The 18,854-nt window shown below is 50.7% G+C and overlaps 1 protein-coding gene across 1 annotated transcript; it reads right to left on the reverse strand.

Moving 5' to 3' along the window:
• Positions 1 to 10,825: 10,825 nt before the first annotated feature.
• On the reverse strand, positions 10,826 to 15,676 carry LOC115834150 (basic proline-rich protein-like). The gene is given in 9 exon segments (XM_030808913.1): positions 10,826 to 11,501; positions 12,602 to 13,143; positions 14,235 to 14,339; positions 14,436 to 14,673; positions 14,675 to 14,753; positions 14,756 to 14,824; positions 14,827 to 15,032; positions 15,034 to 15,565; positions 15,568 to 15,676. Coding segments are annotated over 9 exon segments (2,541 nt in total). The 5' UTR covers positions 15,662 to 15,676.
• Positions 15,677 to 18,854: the final 3,178 nt, after the last annotated feature.

Here is an 18,854-nt window from a genome sequence, read left to right on the forward strand (position 1 = left end):
GCTTTTCTTTCTTTTTTTTTTTTTGAGATGCAGTCTCGCTCTGTTGCCCAGGCTGGAGTGCAGTGGCACAATCTCGGCTCACTGCAAGCTCCGCCTCCCGGGTTCACGCCATTCTCCTGCCTCAGCCTCTCCAAGGAGCTGGGACTACAGGTGCCTACCACCACGCCCGGCTAATTTTTTTTTTGTATTTTTAGTAGAGATGGGGTTTCACGGTGGTCTTGATCTCCTGACCTCGTGATCTGCCCACCTCGGCCTCCCAAAGTGCTGGGATTACAAGCATGAGCCACCGCGCCCGGCTGCTCTTGCTTTTATAGTTCTTTTAATCGTGATGTTAGGGTGTCAATTTTGGACCTTTCCTGCTTTCTCTTGTGGGCATTTAGTGCTATAAATTTCCCTCTACACACTGCTTTGAACGTGTCCCAGAGATTCTGGTATGTTGTGTCTTTGTTCTCGTTGGTTTCAAAGAACATCTTTGTTTCTGCCTTCATTTCATTATGTACCCAGTAGTCACTCAGGAGCACGTTGTTCAGTTTCCATGTAGTTGAGCAGTTTTGAGTGAGTTTCTTAATCCTGAGTTCTAGTTTGATTGCACTGTGGTCTGAGAGACAGTTTGTTACAATTTCTATTCTTTTACATTTGCTGAGGAGAGCTTTACTTCCAACTATGTGGTCAATTTTGGAACAGGTGTGGTGTGGTGCTGAAAAAAATGTATATTCTGTTGATTTGGGGTGGAGAGTTCTGTAGATGTCTATTAGGTCCACTTTGTGCAGAGCTGAGTTCAATTTCTGGGTATCCTTGTTAACTTTCTGTCTCATTGATCTGTCTAATGTTGACAGTGGGGTGTTAAAATCTCCCACTATTATTGTGTGGGAGTTTAAGTCCCTTTGTAGGTCACTCAGGACTTGCTTTATGAATCTTGGTGCTCCTGTGTTGGGTGCATATATATTTAGGATAGTTAGCTCTTCTTGTTGAATTGATCCCTTTACCATTATGTAATGGCCTTCTTTGTCTCTTTTAATCTTTGTTGGTTTGAAGTCTATTTTATCAGAGACTAGGATTGCAACCCCTGCCTTTTTTTGTTTTCCATTTGCTTGATAGATCTTCCTCCATCTCTTTATTTTGAGTCTATGTGTGTCTCTGCACATGAGATGGGTTTCCTGAATACAGCACACTGAAGGGTCTTGACTCCTTATCCAATTTGCCAGTCTGTGTCTTTTAATTGGAGCATTTGGCCCATTTACATTTAAAATTAATATTGTTATGTGTGAATATGATCCTGTCATTATGATGTTAGTTGGTTATTTTGCTCGTTAGTTGATGCAGTTTCATCCTAGCCTCGATGGCCTTTACAATTTGGCATGTTTTTGCAGTGGCTGGTACCGGTTGTTCCTTTCCATGTTTAGTGCTTCCTTCAGGAACTCTTTAAGGCAGGTCTGATGGTGACAAAATCACTCAGCATTTGCTTGTCTGTAAAGTATTTTATTTCTCCTTCACTTATGAAGCTTAGTTTGGCTGGATATGAAATTCTGGGTTGAAAATTCTTTTCTTTAAGAATGTTGAATATCGGCCCCCACTCTCTTCTGGCTTGTAGAGTTTCTGCCGAGAGATCAACTGTTAGTCTGATAGGCTTCCCTTTGTGAGTAACCCGACCTTTCTCTCTGTCTGCCCTTAACATTTTTTCCTTCATTTCAACTTTGGTGAATCTGACAATTATGTGTCTTGGAGTTGCTCTTCTCGAGGAGTATCTTTGTGGCGTTCTCTGTATTTCCTGAATCTGAATGTTGGCCTGCCTTGCTAGATTGGGGAAGTTCTTCCAGGGTGTTTTCCAACTTGGTTCCATTCTCCCCGTCACTTTCAGGTACACCAATCAGACATAGGTTTGGTCTTTTCACACAGTCCCATATTTCTTGGATGCTTTGTTCATTTCTTTTTATTCTTTTTTCTCTAAACTTCCCTTCTCGCTTCATTTCATTCATTTCATCTTCCATCGCTGACACCATTTCTTCCAGTTGATCGCATTGGCTACCGAGGCTTCTGCAATCTTCGTGTCGTTCTTGAAACTTGGCTTTCAGCTCCATCAACTCCTTTAAGGACTTCTCTGCATTGGTTATTCTAGTTATCCATTCGTCTAATGTTTTTTTCAAAGTTTTTAACTCCTTTGCTATTGTTTTGAATTTCCTCCCGTAGCTCAGAGTAGTTTGATCATCTGAAGCCTTCTTCTCTCAACTCATCGAAGTCATTCTCCATCCAGCTTTGTTCCGTTGCTGATGAGGAACTGCATTCCTTTGGAGGAGGAGAGGTGCTCTGCTTTTTAGAGTTTCCAGTTTTTCTGCTCTGTTTTTTCCCCATCTTTGTGGTTTTATCTACTTTTGGTCTTTGAGGATGGTGATGTACAGATGGGTTTTTGGTGTGGGTATCCTTTCTGTTTGTTAGTTTTCCTTCTACCACACAGGACCATCAGCTGCAGGTCTGTTGGAGTTTGCTAGAGGTCCACTCCAGACCCTGTTTGGCTGGGTGTCAGCAGCGGTGGCTGCCAAACAGCGGAATTTTCATGAGACCGCTAATTCAGCTGTCTGATAGTTCCTCTGGAAGTTTTGTCTCAGAGGAGTACCTGGCCGAGTGAGGTGTCAGTCTGTCCCTACTGGGGGGTGCCTCCCAGTTAGGCTGCTCAGGGGTCAGGGACCCACTTTAGGAGGCAGTCTGCCCATTCTCAGATCTCCAGCTGCATGCTGGGAGAACCACTACTCTCTTCAAAGCTGTCAGACAGGGACATTTAAGTCTGCAGAGGTTCCTGCTGACTTTTTGTTTGTCTCTGCCCTGCCCCCAGCGGTGGAGCCTACAGAGGCAGGCAGACCTCATTGAGCTGTGGTGGGCTCCACCCAGTTTGAGCTTCCTGGCTGCTTTGTTTACCTAAGCAAGCCTGGACAATGGCGGGTGCCCCTCCCCCAGCCGCGCTGCCACCTTGCAGTTTGATCTCAGACTGCTGTGCTAGCAATCAGTGAGACTGCATGGGCATAGGACCCTCCGAGCCAGGTGCGGGACACAATCTCCTGGTATGCCGTTTTCCAGGCCCGTTGGAAAAGCACAGTATTAGGGTGGGACTGACCCGATTTTCCAGGTGCCGTCTGTTACCTCTTTCTTTGACTAGGAAAGGGAACTCCCTGACCCCTTGCACTTCCCGAGTGAGGCAATGCCTTGCCCTGCTTTGGCTCATGCACAGTGTGCTGCACTGACTGTCCTGCACCCACTGTTTGGCACTCCCTAGTGAGATGAACCCGGTACCTCAAATGGAAATGCAGAAATCACCGTCATCTGTGTCACTCACGCTGGGAGCTGTAGACCGGAGCTGTTCCTATTTGACCAACTTGGCTCCACCCACCTTAAATCCTTTATGAAAGCTGTAAGATCTGCTCCTGTGTGTTTGTACGTCTACATATGTTACATGTATGTGATAATATTTTGTAAATAAAGCTTGTTCTTAAATCGTTAAATAGAAATGGCTTTACAATTATCCATTAAAAATAAATAGATACTTGCTTGATTTAACTGTGAGCTTATGTCTTTGTTGAGAGTTTCTAGATTCATGGGTCTTGATAGGTTACCATGAAGAAGTATGGAGACACGTCCTCAGTGCCTAGACCAGCAGCTACAAGCCAGAATCAAGCAGTCGGCCCCTTCTTTCTGTGCTTTTCCTGTTTTGCCTCCTGGCTATTTTAGGCGTGGTTGGATCCTCCAGTTACAGCCTTCACAGCTCTGTCTTTTGTGCTAATAGATTCAGGCAGGCCTTGATCTTCAGTTTTCCTGAGTGCCATGTGGCTACTTGGGACCTAGAATTACTAAGGGAAGACATTAGGGATGCTACCTGTGTCATAGTTTCAGAATTCTGTTCAGTAATTTAAAATCTTAAAGTCACGTTAAATTAAGTAATACATAACTAAAATATCTTGAGTCATTTGTAAGCTAAAATAGTGACATATTAAGCATTAAAAATTAGTTTAGGTCTATATACCTGACATGTTACTTGTATATGGTATAGAAAACCTAAATATCTTTAGTTCTGTTAATAAACAGTAATTTGAAGAACCATATTTCTTAAAAGTTATAAAATGGTTTTTATCTAAAAATACTGATACAAGACAGTTGAAAATCACTTTTTAGGGTTTTCACTGAAAATTGGGGTTCCTAAGACTTAATTACTAGATATGAGAGAAATAATTCTGCATACAGAGTGTATAAAAAGCAAGATATGCTTTTTTTTTCTTATTTGAGAACGAGTCTTGTTCTGTTGCCCAGGCTGGCATGCAGTTGCATGATCTCTGCTCACAGCAACCTCTGCCTCCCTGATTCAAGTGATTCACCTGCCTCAGCCTCCCAAGTAGCTGGGATTACAGGTGCTCGCAACCACACCCAGCTAATTTTTGTATTTTTAGTAGAGATGGAGTTTCACTATGTTGGCCAGGCTGATCTCGAACCCCTGACCTCAAGTGATGCGTCTGCCTCGGCCTCCCAAAGTGCTGGGATTACAGGCTTGTGAACATGTGCTTTTGATGATAAAACTTATAAAGACATAAAAATGTGTTTTAATTTTTTTTTTGGTTTGAAGTTACTTAAAGATTTCAAACTGAGGAAGTAAAAAAAAACTAGATAAAAAAATATAGAAAGTTGGGGGGAAATGCAAAGCATAGGTTCACAAAAATCTGGGATAAAAAGATGACAACATTTGATAAATTTATTTATAAAGTTTTATTGAATTAACTTTAGAGGCTGGGCATGGTGGCTCACGCCTGTAAATAATAAAATTATCTTTCCAATTATGTCTAACTATGATAGTTTAAAGTCATTTCCACAGTAAATTCTTTAATTCTGAGGCAGTTTCTGACAACTTTACAATCTTGCAAAATCCGGGAAGATTGTATCTTTAAGGAAGCTCATGAAAGGATGGAGAAGGCCTGAGAAGCACTCTTGAATACAGGGTTTTGAGAACTTTAGAATTCTATTACTTGAACTGGGTAAGAATTCCCAGAACTTTAATGAAGAGACTGACTGGTTTATAAAACTGCTAACCCAAGCAGAATAAAAATCAATTGAATACCAAGAAAATACTTTGCCAGATTTTCATGCCAAATCAGCCAGTACTTAAATTGTCTAGATAAAAAATTTGAATGAACTGCATAGTCCAAGTCAAATTATCTATGATAACCCCTGATTAGTCAGTGCTATGCACCTAAGTTGAAGAAACAGTCCAGTGTTAAGCATGGAGAACCAGAATGTCTTCCTTGTCCTTCCTGAGCTCTGAAAGCTTTTCTTATTAAAAGTTCTGCATTCTGATTCTTGGATTTGAGAGTAAAGCAAGGTGGCAGAAAGAAGGCTCCATTGATTGTCCCTCCTGCAAGGACACCAGATGAACAACTATCAATATCCACATAGAAAATACATTCATAAGAACCAAAAATCAGGTGAGTACTCAGAGTACCTGGTTTTAACCTCATGTCACTGAAAGAGACACTGAAGAGAGAGAAAAAACAGTCCTGAAATCACCGTTTCCTCATCCCCAGCAGTGATGGCATGGTGCAGAGATCAACTCTGCGTTCTGCAGGAGGGAGAACACAGCAATTGTGGGGCACTGAACTCAGTGCTGTCCTGTTAGAGCAGAAAGGAAAACCAGACCAAACGCAGTTAATGCCCATCCACAGAGGGATCAATTAAACCAGCCCAAGCCAGAGGAGAATCAGATTCCAGTGGTTGGAACTTGAGTGTTTGGAAACCTGGCAACTAAGGGCTCCCGCATTCTGCGTGTCTAAGAAAACTTGAAAGGCAGCATAGGCCATCAGGACTGCAACTCTTAGGTGAAGCCTAGGGCTGAACTGGGCCCAGGGACAGTGGACTGGGGTGGGGAGGGCATGCAACATACTGAGACACCAGCTGGGGCAGCCAAAGCAGTTCTGGCATTATCACTCCCCTAACACCAGACTGCACAGCTCATGGCTCCAAAAGGTACCCCATCCTTCTGCTTGAGGAGAGGAGGGAAAAGAATAGGGAGTGCTTTGTCTTTCATCCTGGACACCAGCTCAGCCACAGCAAGATGGTGCACTGGTCAGAATCCTGTGGCCTCCTTTCCAGTCTCTGGCTCCTAGACATTCCTAGACACACCCTGGGCCAGAAGGAAACCTGCTGCCTTGAAGAAAAGAATCATATGCTGGCAGGATTTATTGCCTGCAAACTTGAAAACCTTGGGCTCTGAATAACCAGAAGCCATACCCAGTACTACATCAAGGGCCTTGGATGACCCTCATAGACTTGCTAGATTTAGGTGAACTCAGCACATTACCAGCTGTGGTGGCTAAAAGGCAAAATTCCTTCTTCTTGGGAAAAGTAGAGGGAAAATCAAAGGGGACTTTGTCTTGCCCCTTAGGTACCAGCAAGGCCAGAGTTGGGTAGAACACCAAGCGAGCTTTCGGAATCCCTGATTCTAGGACTTGATTCTTGATTGGCATTTATGAAGCTGCCCAGGCCCAGGAGGGAGCCCATTGCCCTGAAAACGGCAAGTCCCAGGCCAGGCAGCATTCACCGCAAGCTGACAAGAGGCTTTGGGCCTTAAGGGAACATTGGTGGTAGCCTGGCAGTACTCATTGTGGCCTGAGGTGGTGGTGGCTACTCTGCCTTTAGGAAAGGAAGGTAGGAATAGGAAGGACTATGTCTTGTGGTTTGAGTGCCAGATCAGCTGCAATGCAATTGAATGTCAAGTGGTCTTCTAAAATTTTTGACTCTACTCCATGACTTCTGAATGGCACTTCTGGACCCAGCCAGGGGCTGAGGGCACCCACTGCCCTAAAGGAAAGAAGACAGGCCTGACTGGCTTTGCCACCTGCTAATTGTAGAGACCAAAGGCCTTGAGTGAACATAGGCAGTCATCGGAAAGTGCATGCAGCAGGACTTGAGCAAGACCCTGTGCTGTGTTAGCTTCAGGTCTGATCCAGGGCAGTCATAGCGGTGGTGGCCAGGGGTGCTTGTGTCTTTCTTCTCCCAGATTTAGGTGGCTTAGAACAGAGAGACTCTATCTTTGAGAGAAAATAACGGTAGAGAACAAGAGTCTCTGGCTAGTAATCCAGAAAGTTCTCCTGGATCTTTTTGAAGGCTGTCAAGGTGGTACTTCTCTGAGTCTGGAAAAATTACAGCATTATTGGGTACAAGGTACCCATAAAGCAGATATGGCTTAGATCACAACACCCAAGTCTTTTCAAATATGTGAAAAGTCTTTCCAAGAAAGACTGCTACAAATAAGCCCAGAAAGTGAAGACTACAATAAATACTCACCTTTTCTCTTTTTTAATTTTATTTTTTAAACCTCTCATATGGTGCTGCATGCCCAAGATTTTAATGTCCAGACACTGAATAACATTTGCTAGCATCAACACTATCCAGGAAAACATGACCTCACCAAGTGAACTAAATAAGGCACCGGGGACAAATCCTGGAGAAAAAGAGATATGTGACCTTTCAGACAGAGAATTCAACATAGCTGTATTAAAAAATAAAGTGAAAGAAATTTAAGATAACAAAGTAAAGAAATTCCAAATTTTATCAGCTAAACTCAACAAAGAGATTGAAATAGTTACAACAAATTAAGCAGAAATTCTGGAGCTGAAAAATGCAATTGGCATGCTGAAGAATGCATTAGAGCCATTTAATAGCCGAATGGATCAAGCAGAAGAAATAGTGAACTTGAAGACAGGCTATTTGAAAATACATAGAAGAGACAAAAGAAAAAGAATAAAAACAACAAATCATGCCTACAGGATCTAGAAAGATAGCCTCACAAAGACAGATCTAAGAGTTATTGGTTTTAAAGAAGATGTAGAGAAAGAGGCAGGGGTAGAAAAATTTATTCAAAGGGATAATAAGAGAAAACGTTCCAAACCTAGAGAAAGATATCCATATCCAACTACAAAAATGTTATAGGACATTAAGCAGATTTAACCCAAAAAAGACTACTTCAAAGCATTCAATAGATCTTCCAAAAGTCAAAGATAAAGAAAAGTTCTAAAGGAAGAAAGAGAAAAGAAACAAATAACATACCGGTGAGCTCCAACACCTCTGGCAGCAGACTTCACAGTGGAAACTCTACCGGTCAGGAGAGAGAAGCTATAAATATTTAAAGTAATAAAGGAAAAAAATACTTTTACCTTAGAATAGCATATACAGTGAAAATGTTCTTCAAATAAAAAGAAGAAATCCTGACTTTTCCAGACAAACAAAAGCTGAAGTATTTTATGAATACCATGTCTGTCCTAAAGGAATGCTAGAGAGTACTTCAATCAGGAAGAAAAGGACATTAACGAGCAATAAATGATCACCTGAAGGTAAAAAAATCCTCACTGCTAATAGGATACGAAACAAAACAATATTATAACACTGTAGCTGTGTGCTGTGCAAACTACTCTTATTCAAAGTAGGAATACTAAATATTATCCAATCAAAAGTAATAACTACAACAACATTTCAAGACATACCACAATAAAATATAAATAGAAACAACAAAAAGTTAAAAAGTGAAGGGATGAGCACACCTGTCCTGAGCCAGCCGATGTGGTGGAAGCTCGGAGCTCGGGAGCCCGGGAAGGCCAGGACCACGGGCGGAAGGGAGGCCGCCCCGAGAGCCGGAAGCCTGGGCAGGGGACGGAGGCCTCCAGGGCCCCCAGCAACAGCAGGGCTGTGCCACGTTGGTCCTGCGCGAGGCCTGGCCGCCGGCGACGGCGGGACGCTCTGGGAGACCAGCGGTGCTCCGGCCTGGAGGGAGACAACTGCCCGGGGGCACCGACGAGCGGCTCTGGGGGACCCGGATCGGAGCCCCGCTGCCCAGGGGTGGCTGTGACGACTGGAGTCGGGCAGGCGTGGCTGGGCCGGGCTCTTGGGGCAGCCAGGCAGCGCTGTGGGCGTCTAGGCCACACCAACCTGAACGCGCCCCATATCTCCTCTGATCTCGTGAAGCTAAGCAGGGTCGGGCCTGGTGAGTACTTGGATGGATTCCGCCTGGGAATAGCAGGTACTGTAGGCTTTTGGCTTCCCGCTCCCTCCCGCTTTCCCCCTTTTGTCTCCGTGCTTCCCAACCTCCCCTCCTCCCTCCACCTTGTCCGCCCTTGCGCCCCAGCCGAAGCCCAGGGCCTCCCCCTGAAGATCCACCACTGCAGCACCACAGGGCAGCAGCATCCCACCTCTTCCGACTCGCCGCAGCCCCACCAGGAGCCCTGCTCTAACCCAGGCGGACGGGACCGACCCCAAGGGTTCAGGCGCGGGTTCCCTGAGGTCCCGGGTGTCTTTCACGCTCCCGGGACGCCCAGATAATTCAATCATTCATCCAGCGCCGCCCCAACGGTCCAAGCCCGGGGAAGGGGCGGGCAGGGGCAGCGGGTCCCACAGACGCCAGCCAAGACCTCTGCTCCGGAACCCGTGGGCTGCTTTCCCCGAGGGAAGGACATTGCCTTCACCAGCCACGAGGAAATCCCTCCCTGTGCACTTTGCCACCGACTTCGTGTAAACTCCAGTCCCAAGGACACGAGAGAGACCCAGGCCTGGCCCCGTGGACAGGCTCAGAGCCATAGCTCTCGCCAGACGGATGGGCGCACTCTACAAATCTGGGGGCCCACCGCACCAAGAAGACAGAAAGAAGCAAACAAAGGAAGGACCCTATGAAACACACCCCCAAAGCAACCAACCAATCCAAGAAAATAAAACACATCTCAGGGCTCCGCTGGTTTTCCCGTGTTGGGGGCCCTGACCCCCTGTTCTAGCCGGGCCTAAGCACCCTCCACCCCACCCCGGCCTGCTCAAAGGGGCCCTGTCTACCTGAGCAGAGCCTCCCTCTCCAAGGCTCTGTCACTCTCGCTCTACAGCTCCCTCACTCTCTCCCTTTCTCTACTTACCCCTCCACCTCACGCTCTTCTGTCACGCTCTCTCTTTCCCTCTTTCTCTCTCTCTCCTCCCACACTGTCTGGGTCTCTCTCTCCCTCTGGTTCTATCTCTCCATTCCTCCCTCCCTTGCTCTCCTTCTGTAGCAGGAGGAGCCGCAGACGAAACCCCTCAGACACGGAGTTGTAGAAGGAAGGGCTTTATTCAGCTGGGATCATGAGTAGACTCACGTCTCCAAAAACCGAGCTCCCTGAGTAATTCCTGTCCCTCTTAAGGGCTTACAACTCTAAGGGGGTTTGCGTGAGAGGGTCGTGATCCATTGAGGAAGCAGAGGGTACTGACTGGGGGCTGCATGCAGTGGTAATTAGATCAGAACAAAACAGGACAGGGATTTTCACAGTGCTTTTCTATACAATGTCTGTAATCTATACATAACAACCGATTAGGTCAGGGGTAGATCTTTAACTACCAGGCCCAGAGTGTGGCACCGGGCTGTCTGCCTGTGGATTTCATTTCTGCCTTTTAGATTTTACTAAAAGGGGTGCACCCATGTGTGTCTGTTTGGGAATGGGTTTGCTTGTAATTGTGGTGGGGTGTGTCTGGATGTCCCTCAGTACCTTTGTCCCGGGATCAGGGTGCTGACTCTATTGCCAGCGCATGGGTGTCACAGTTGCTGTGATAGTCTCAGTACACAGAAATTGGGCATAAGACAATATGAGGGGTGGTCTCCTCCCTTACTTCAAGCTATCTTTGTCTGTGTCTTTGTGTGTCCGTGTGTGTGTGCCCATGTGTGTCTCCGTGTGTGTCCGTGTGTGTGCCCGCGCGCGTGCTCCGTGTGTATCTGTGTGTGTCGGGGTGGGTTTGCTCGTGGTGGTGGTGGGGTGTGTCTGGATGTCCCATCAGCCCCTCTCTCCCGGGATCAGGCTGCCGGGGCTCTAGTGCCAGCGCGGGGCAAAGCAGGGCCTTGGCCAACGGGGCGGGTCCTCGTTGGGACAAGCGACAATGATGTGGGCGTTGTGAGAAAAAGGGCCGGCGGGGCTGAGCCAGCTGTTTGCCCCTGGGCAGCCCTGACGGCTCTGGGTATGTGGGGCAAGAGGGGGCCTTGCAGGAGGGGCGGCGAGGGATCCAAAACAATTTTTCCGCGGCAAGGCGGAGGACTGGAGGGGATCCCAGGACCGTTGGCCCTGGGCCCTGACGCCTCAGAGCACACCCCGTCCTGAGCGGGCCCGATGTGTTGGGAGCTTGGGAGCTCCTGAGCGGGGGAAGGCCTGGAGCGTCTGCGAAAAGGGAGGCCGCCTGGTGTGCCTGGAGCCTGGGCAGGGGACTGAGGCCTGTGGCTCTCCCGCGCTGCAGCAGGGCGGCGGTCCGGCGCGTGGTCTGGCCGCAGGCGAGGAGGGTGGCTCTGGGAGGCCGGCAGAAGGCGCAGCGCGGCGGCCGGCGGTGCTGGGGCCTTGATGGGGAGAGCAGCCCAGCCGCGCGGGAGCGGCTCTGGGGTCCCGGATCTGAGGCCAGCGGCCCCGGGGTGGCGGTGACGCCTGGAGTCGAGCAGGCGTGACTGGGACGGGCTCTTGTGGCAGCCAGGCGCCACTGCCGGCCTTTATGGCCACACCACCCTGAACGCACGGGATCTCGACTGATCTTGGAAGCTAAGCAGAGTCGGGCCTGGCTAGTACTTGGGATGGGAGACCCCCTGAGAATACTGGGTGCTGAAGGCTTTTGGCTCCCCGCTCCCTCCCTCTTCCCCCTTTTCTCGCCGTGCTTCCCAACCGCCCCCTGACTCTACTCCCACTTCAACGCATGGGCTGCTTTCCACCAGGGAAGGACATTGCCTTCGTCAGCCACCAGGAAAACCGTCCCTGTGCACTTGGATTTTCATTGCCACCGACTTCGTGTAAAATCCAGTCTCAGGGACACGAGAGAGACCCAGGTCTTGTGCCCTGTGAGCACGCTCGGCGTTATGGCTCCCGCCAGATGGACAGGTGCACTCTACAAATCTCGGAGCCTACCGCATCAAGAAGACAGAAAGGACCAAACAAAGGAAGGACCCTACGAAACGCACCCCTAAAGTAACCAACCAATCCAAGAGTAAACACGTCTCAGGGCTCAGTACTCTCGCTTGGACGGCCCTGCCCCCCTGTTCTGGCCCAGCCCAAGCACCCTCCACCCCATCCCGGCCTGCTCAAAGGGGCCGTCTACCGGAGCAGAGCCTCCCTCTCCAAGGCTCAATCGCACTCCCTCTCCAGCTCCCTCACCTTCTCTCTCTCTCTTCTTCCCCCTCCACCTCTCGCTCTTCTGTCACTTCTCTCCCCACCCTTTCTGTCTCTATGTCTCTTTCTCACCCTTTGTTTCTATCTCTCCATCCCTGTCTCCCTTGCTGTCCTTCAAGCTGTGTCTTTGTGTGCGTGTCTGTGCATGTCCGTGTCCGTGTCCGTGTGCGTGTGTGCCGGCCCGCGTGCGCGCGCCGTGTGTATCTGTGTGTGTGAGGGGTGGGTTTGCTCGTGGTGGTGGTGGGGTGTGTCTGGGTGTCCATCAGCCCCTCTTTCCTGGGATCAGGCTTCCGGGGCTGTAGTGCCAGCCCGGGACAAAGCAGGGCCTTCCTGCCCCGTTGGCCACGGGCCGGGTCTTCCTCGGGACAAGCGACAATGGTGTAGGCGTTGTGAGAAAAAGAGCCCGCGGGGCTGGGCCGGCTGTTCACCCCTGGGCAGCCCTGGCTTCTCTGGGTGTGTGGGGAAAGAGGGGACCTTGCAGGAGGGGCGGGGAGGAATCCAAAATAATTTTTCCGCGGCAAGGCGGAGGACCAGAGGGGATCCCAGGACCGTGGGCCCTGGGCCCTGACGCCTGGGGGCACACCCCGTCCTGAGCAGGCCCCAAGTGTTGGAAGCTCCAGAGCTGGAGAACCAGGGGAAAGCCTGGAGCATCAGCTAAAGGGAGGCCTCCTGGAGAGTCCAGAGCCCTGGCAGGGGATGGAGGCCTCTGGCGCCTCTGCGATCCCTCGCGTGGTCTGGCCGCCGGCGACAGCGGGACGCTCAGGGAGGTCGGCGGAAAGCGCAGCGCAGCGACTGGTGGTGCTCGGGCATATAGAGGGGGAGAGCAGCCCGGCGCGGGCAAGCGGCTCCGGGGTGCCTGATCCCAGCCTCGCGGCCCGGGGTTGGTGGTGACGCCTGGAATCAGGCGGGCATAGCTGGACCGGGCTCTTGGACCAGCCAGGCGCCACTGCCATTGTCTACAGCCATACCCCTCTGAACACGAGAGAAACCCAAGCCGCGGCCCGTGGGCACCCTTGGCGCCACTGCTCCCGCCACAGAGACTGGTGCACTCTACAACTTTCAGGGCCCACAGCACCAAGAGGACAGGGAGGAGCCAGCAAAGGAATGACGCTACGAAACGCACCCCCAAAGCAACCAACCAATCCAAGCAAAACACGTCTCAGGGCTCCCCTGGTTTTCCCCTGTGGGCGGCCCTGCCCCCCTGTTCTAGCCCAGCCCAGGCACCCTCTACCCTACCCTGGCCAAAGGGGCCCCTGTCTACAAGAGCAGAGCCTCCCTCTCCAAGGCTCTGTTGCTCTCCCTCTCTAGCTCCCTCACCCTCTCCCTTTCTCTACTTCCCTCTCCACCTTGCCCTCTCTCTCTCTCTCCTCTCGCAATTTCCCCGGTCTCTCTCTGTCTCTCTCTCTATCGCTGTTTCTCTCTCTCCTTCCGTTTCTATCTTTCCATCCCTCTGTCCCTTGCTCTTCTTCAAGCTCTCTGTGTCTTTGTGTGTCTGTGTGTGTGCTTGTGTTCCCGCGCGTGCGCCCGTATGTGTCTGTGCGTTTGGGAGTGGGTTTGCTAGTGGTTGTGGTGGGGTGTGTCTGGTGTTCTTCCCTCCCTCCCCAGGTTTTTTCCTCCCTTTCTCCCTCCCTCCCTCTTTCTCTCCCTTTCAGGGTCCCTCAGTCCATCCATCCTTTCCTAGCTCCATCCTTCCGTCCCACTTTGTCTCCGTTCTTGTCCTAATCGCTGCCTGCCTTCCCTCTTGCCTGGAAAGGGCAGCACCCCGGTTTGAGCGAGGGGTCTACATTTAGTTGCAAGGCCCTCCATGGTGCTGGCGGAGAGGCTGGCGGGACACGGGTTGGCAAGTGATGGTGAGCGAAGAGGCAGAGGAGTCGAGCCACGGAAAGGAGAACTGGCCTGGCTTCTGCCCGGGCCCGGTGTTTCGCGGATTGCGGTCTCCTCCAATCCGACTGAAGAATGCGAGGGGGAAAAGGGATGACAGCTCCGCCTGGGCTGGTTAGAAAACCTAGGCTGCTGCCTGCAAACCCGCTCGTGAGCAGTAGACAGCCCACCTCCCGGTACCTGGGCGGGCCCTGGGATCCCCGGGATGCTCAGGAAAGAATGACAGCCCTCCTCTGTGTGGAGTCTCTCGCCGGACCTGGAACTCAGGGATCCTAGACAGGTCAGCTGGAAGGGAAGACGTGTCTTTCCATACCGAGTCAGAGGTTCACCGCGAAAGAGAGGCCGCCGCCCTGCCCCCACCCCGCCCCACCCCGCTCCAACCTGCTCCTCCAGCAGAGCCCGGTGTCCTTCCTGTCTGAGGAGTGGTTCCAGCGGAGCGGGCTCTTCCATGTCCTTCAGCTCCCCCAGTGGCGCCGGATCTAGGAAAGGTTGTGACTTTTGCTGAAACTCTGGGGTCCACAGGAACTCATCTAACAGCCTGGAGGTGAATGCAGACGAGCGCCCCGGCTCCTCGAGCGGTGGGGAGGGCGCCCGGATGGCTTGTATCTGTGCTTGACGCGGAGGCCCCCGGGGTCGCGAGCTTCGGAGGTGGAGGTGCCCCTTCTTCGGGTTCCCACGCCGCCCCGGCGACCTGGGGCCCCAGCCCCACCACGGACTGCCCTGGGACGTGGGTGGCGCAAGCACACCTTGGCCCTGTGGCCCGGCCTGAGCGGGCCCGGCTGTCCCACCGCGCAAGGGCCCGGCAGGCCGTCGCGCTGCGGGTCGCGGTCCTCCCGGCATTTGCTCGGGTGCGGAGGCCACCGAGGCGTCTGAGGGTGGGAGAGCGCCCCTTCCGGAGGAGCCAGGGCGGCGTAGGCAAAATCCCCGCCTAACGGGGCAGGTTGGGATATCCCTCGTGCCTGCGCGGCCTGGCACGGCCCTTGCTCCCTGGCTCACGAAAGCCCCCTGTGGGAGAGCCCCGGGCGCGCAGGGCATGTGGGGTGCGGGGATCCCCGTTCCCCACGCCCCGGTGTGGGCGAAGGCGACCGACCAGGGAGCAGGGTGACACCCGCCCGGGGCCGCGTTGCACAGGCCGCCTGTGGGCGGTGGCGCCCTGCCACCCTGTGACGGGTGCCTGGCCCTTCGGTTCTGAAACCAGATGTGGATCCTGGACTCCGGGGGGCCCGTCTCTCTGGCCAGTCCTTCCCTGGTGGCGATGCCTGGAAAGCGATCCTTCTCAAAGTCTCGGACCAGCAGGTCGGTCTGGGATGGGGTGACGGAGGTCCGCTTTCGCCTGCCTTCTTGCGGGCCGCGTCTCCCCGGCCAGGGCCGAGATTCCCGCCGGTGCTGCCTCAGCTGGCGTGACCTCTCATTCTGAAACCAAATCTGGACCCTGGGCTCCGAAACGCCGATGACCTGGGCCAGCCGTTCTCTGGTGGCGATGCCCGGGTACGGGTTCCGCTCAAAGCAGCCTCGCTTTGGCTCGGGGTCCAGACGAGTCTCCTCCGCCGTCCTCCTCCTCGGGCTTCCGCGGGGAGGGTGTCGTCCGAAGGTGTCGGGAGAGCCATCGCGGGAAGCCCCGGCCGGAATTTCACGGACGGACCCGGGCAGAGAGAGGCCGGAGGGCTCCCCTGCTCCTCAGCCGGCCTGCGCAATGCGTTCAGGTCCAGCCAGGAGGCCCTTAGAAAGACCTACCACCTCCACCCCGTTATGAACAGGCATGAGCTCCGGGCCCATGGTCCCGGGGTAGCCCGCCCTCCGAAGCCGAAAACCACAGGGACCAGGGCCTTGTGGGGTGGGTGGGTGTAGGGCCGGATTGGAGGGGAAAGAGGGGCTTCGGGGGCTGGCTCTCTAAGGTTCTGCAGTAATTCTATGGAAACTGGAAGCAGCTGTCTTGACTCGCACAGTTTTCAGGCATAAACCACCCTGAAGTGTGGCGTGCGGAACTGAACCTCCATGACAGTCTTGAGTTTTCCAGGCCCTCTCGGGGAAGGCGGCAATGCCTGTGGGTGTCGCCGTTGCCGTGATAGTCTCACACACGCAGGGGTGTGTATCTCGTTCATTTTCATGTAGAAAACGAGAGCGAAACTACAGAGAAAAGAAACGTCCGGTGCATCACGGCCAGACAACGGATTACTGTTTCCTGCAACGAGGCGAGTCTCCACTGTGGCCTGTTTGGAAACTGGAAAGGGGAGCGAAGTCACGAGGCTGCTTTTCCACACTTCGCTGGAGGTTTCTGTGTCGCCACAGAGCTCGGGAAACAGTCAACATGGTCACGCTTTCGGGGGCCAGAGACACGTGAGTAGCAGGCCCCCTTGCAGAGGGCAAAGGAACGTGGAACCCGCAATCATGGTTCACTCGGCCTGAGTGTGACTCCTGTGTGGATGGGAGTATCTGCCTCGCGCTCTGTTGCAGGCTCAGCGTGGGGCTATGTCGTCTGTGAACCATGTGGATGAAAAACAGACAATCACCCGAGTCTCCGCTCATTGCTCTCTGGGCAATTCGCTCATTCCTTGGGAGGCGGAATTCGTCTGAATTGCTCCGGGATGAAGTGACCCAGGCTGGCGATCCGGAGGGCCGGTGAACCCACCGCCGGCCAACGCGGCTGTCGGCGGAGCACTTCGCCTGCACCGGGCACCCAACATTTTCCCGGAGTGCGAGGTCCTGCTGGTCCTGGAGGCGGAAGACCGCCTTTCTCTCTGCCTTCCTCTCTCTGTCTCTTGCTCCCTTTCTCCCTTTGTCTTTCCTTTCCTCCCTCCTCCCTCCCTCCCTTCCTTCCTCCCCCTCTCCCCACTTTCTCCTTTCCAATGTCCTTCTGTCCATCCGTCCTTTTGTTGCTCCATTCCTCCCTTTCTCTCTCTGTTCCTCTCCCCGTCTCTATATTTCAACATTGTATGACCCCATTGTGTGTATCTGTGTGTTAACATTTTTTAGCAATGAAATTCATTTTCATTAAGATATGTACATTGTTATTTAGACACGTTATTTATGTATGTGCATTTGTTTAATAGACATAATTTATTTCAGAGTTATTCTATAGCATAGTGCAAACATAACTCATAAGCAGTGTCAACCCAAAAATTGTGTGACTCACATTACTGATTCTTTTCTATTGCAGTGGTCGAGAATAAAATCTCTATATCTCCAACTTATGTCTGTGTATTACCATTGAATTGGCCCCATTTCCTGTAATGATAGAACACTATTCCCGTACTATGACAAGAGCTGTGGGCTGTGGGGACGTCAGGGATAGGATGACACAGAAGTGAAGATAAGACATTCTCTTTTTCACATCTTTATTAAATACAAATTCCATATGAAAGAAATTTAAAATTCCAAACAACATTAATGTTTATTTCATTACATAAAATGAAAATTATAAAGCAACCAAACAAGTAATTAATACACTTAGATAATGAAAGATTGTATGATCTCAGTACAAAATACAAGTAGAATATACCTCAAATATAACAAAATACACTGTATTGTAGTATGTGATGAAATCTCCATATCCTGCAATATAGTACAATCAATTGAAATGTATAAAATACAATAAAATATAAATTTAGGATTTTAAAATGAAATAAAACATAAGTCAGTTCAATAAATAAGTACAATCATTTGCCATTTAATATATCTTGACTTAAATTTTATGTAGGAATATTAAAAGTAAACAGTTTGCATAGTAATTTTACTATAATTATATCAAACTGTAAAAATGTATAGACATTTTTTCACAGGGAGTGCTATTAATGATTTGTGGATATTAGTACTCCATGGGTTCAGGCTGGAAGAGTGAGAGCCTACAACATTTTCCGGATTAAAAAAGAAGCAATTTCAGGCCGGGCGCGGTGGCTCACGCTTGTAATCCCAGCACTTTGGGAGGCCGAGGCGGGTGGATCACGAGGTCAGGAGATCGAGACCACGGTGAAACCCCGTCTCTACTAAAAATACAAAAAATTAGCCGGGCGTGGTGGCGGGCGCCTGTAGTCCCAGCTACTCGGAGAGGCTGAGGCAGGAGAATGGCGTGAACCAGGGAGGCGGAGCTTGCAGTGAGCCGAGATTGCGCCACTGCACTCCAGCCTGGGCGACAGAGCGAGACTCCGTCTCAAAAAAAAAAAAAAAAAAAAAAAAAGAGGGGGCTCATGCCTGTAATCCCAGCACGTTGGGAGTTGGAGGCTGGAGGATCACCTGAGTTCGAGGCCAACATGGCCAAAGTGACAAAACTCTGTCTCTACTAACAATACAAAAAAAAATTAGCCAGGCATGGCAGTACATTCCTGTAGTCCCAGCTACTTGGGATGCTGAGGCATGAGAGTTGTTTGAACCCAGGAAGCAGAGGCTGCAGTGAGCTAAGATTTTGCCACTGCACTCCAGCCTGGGTAACATAGCAAGACTGTCTCAAAAAAAAAAAAAGGAGCATATAATTTTATATTTACTTTTCTACAGTCTAAAATACGCAAATTCACGATTACATTCTAATATTTTTCTGATTATATAGAAATGCACGACTTTCAGACATCCAAAAGGCATCAAATGACTAACATGAAATATAAAATTTGTCTATAGCCTTAGCGGTCTGCAAAATGCAGGGCTCACCATTCTGAGTATACCGCTCAAGTTTCTTTCCTATGACTTCTTCAGGTTCTGTCATTTATTAACACAGTGTGTCTGAAATTGTCACTGCTGGTCATCTGGAAGAATCTGAGAAGAAGCAGGTCCTTGTTCTCATTCCCAGAGCTGCATCTCTGCTGAATAGGG

The sequence above is a fragment of the Nomascus leucogenys genome, unplaced genomic scaffold (genome assembly GCF_006542625.1).
Source record: "Nomascus leucogenys isolate Asia unplaced genomic scaffold, Asia_NLE_v1 000670F_135029_qpd_obj, whole genome shotgun sequence".
Classification (NCBI taxonomy): Eukaryota; Metazoa; Chordata; class Mammalia; order Primates; family Hylobatidae; genus Nomascus; species Nomascus leucogenys.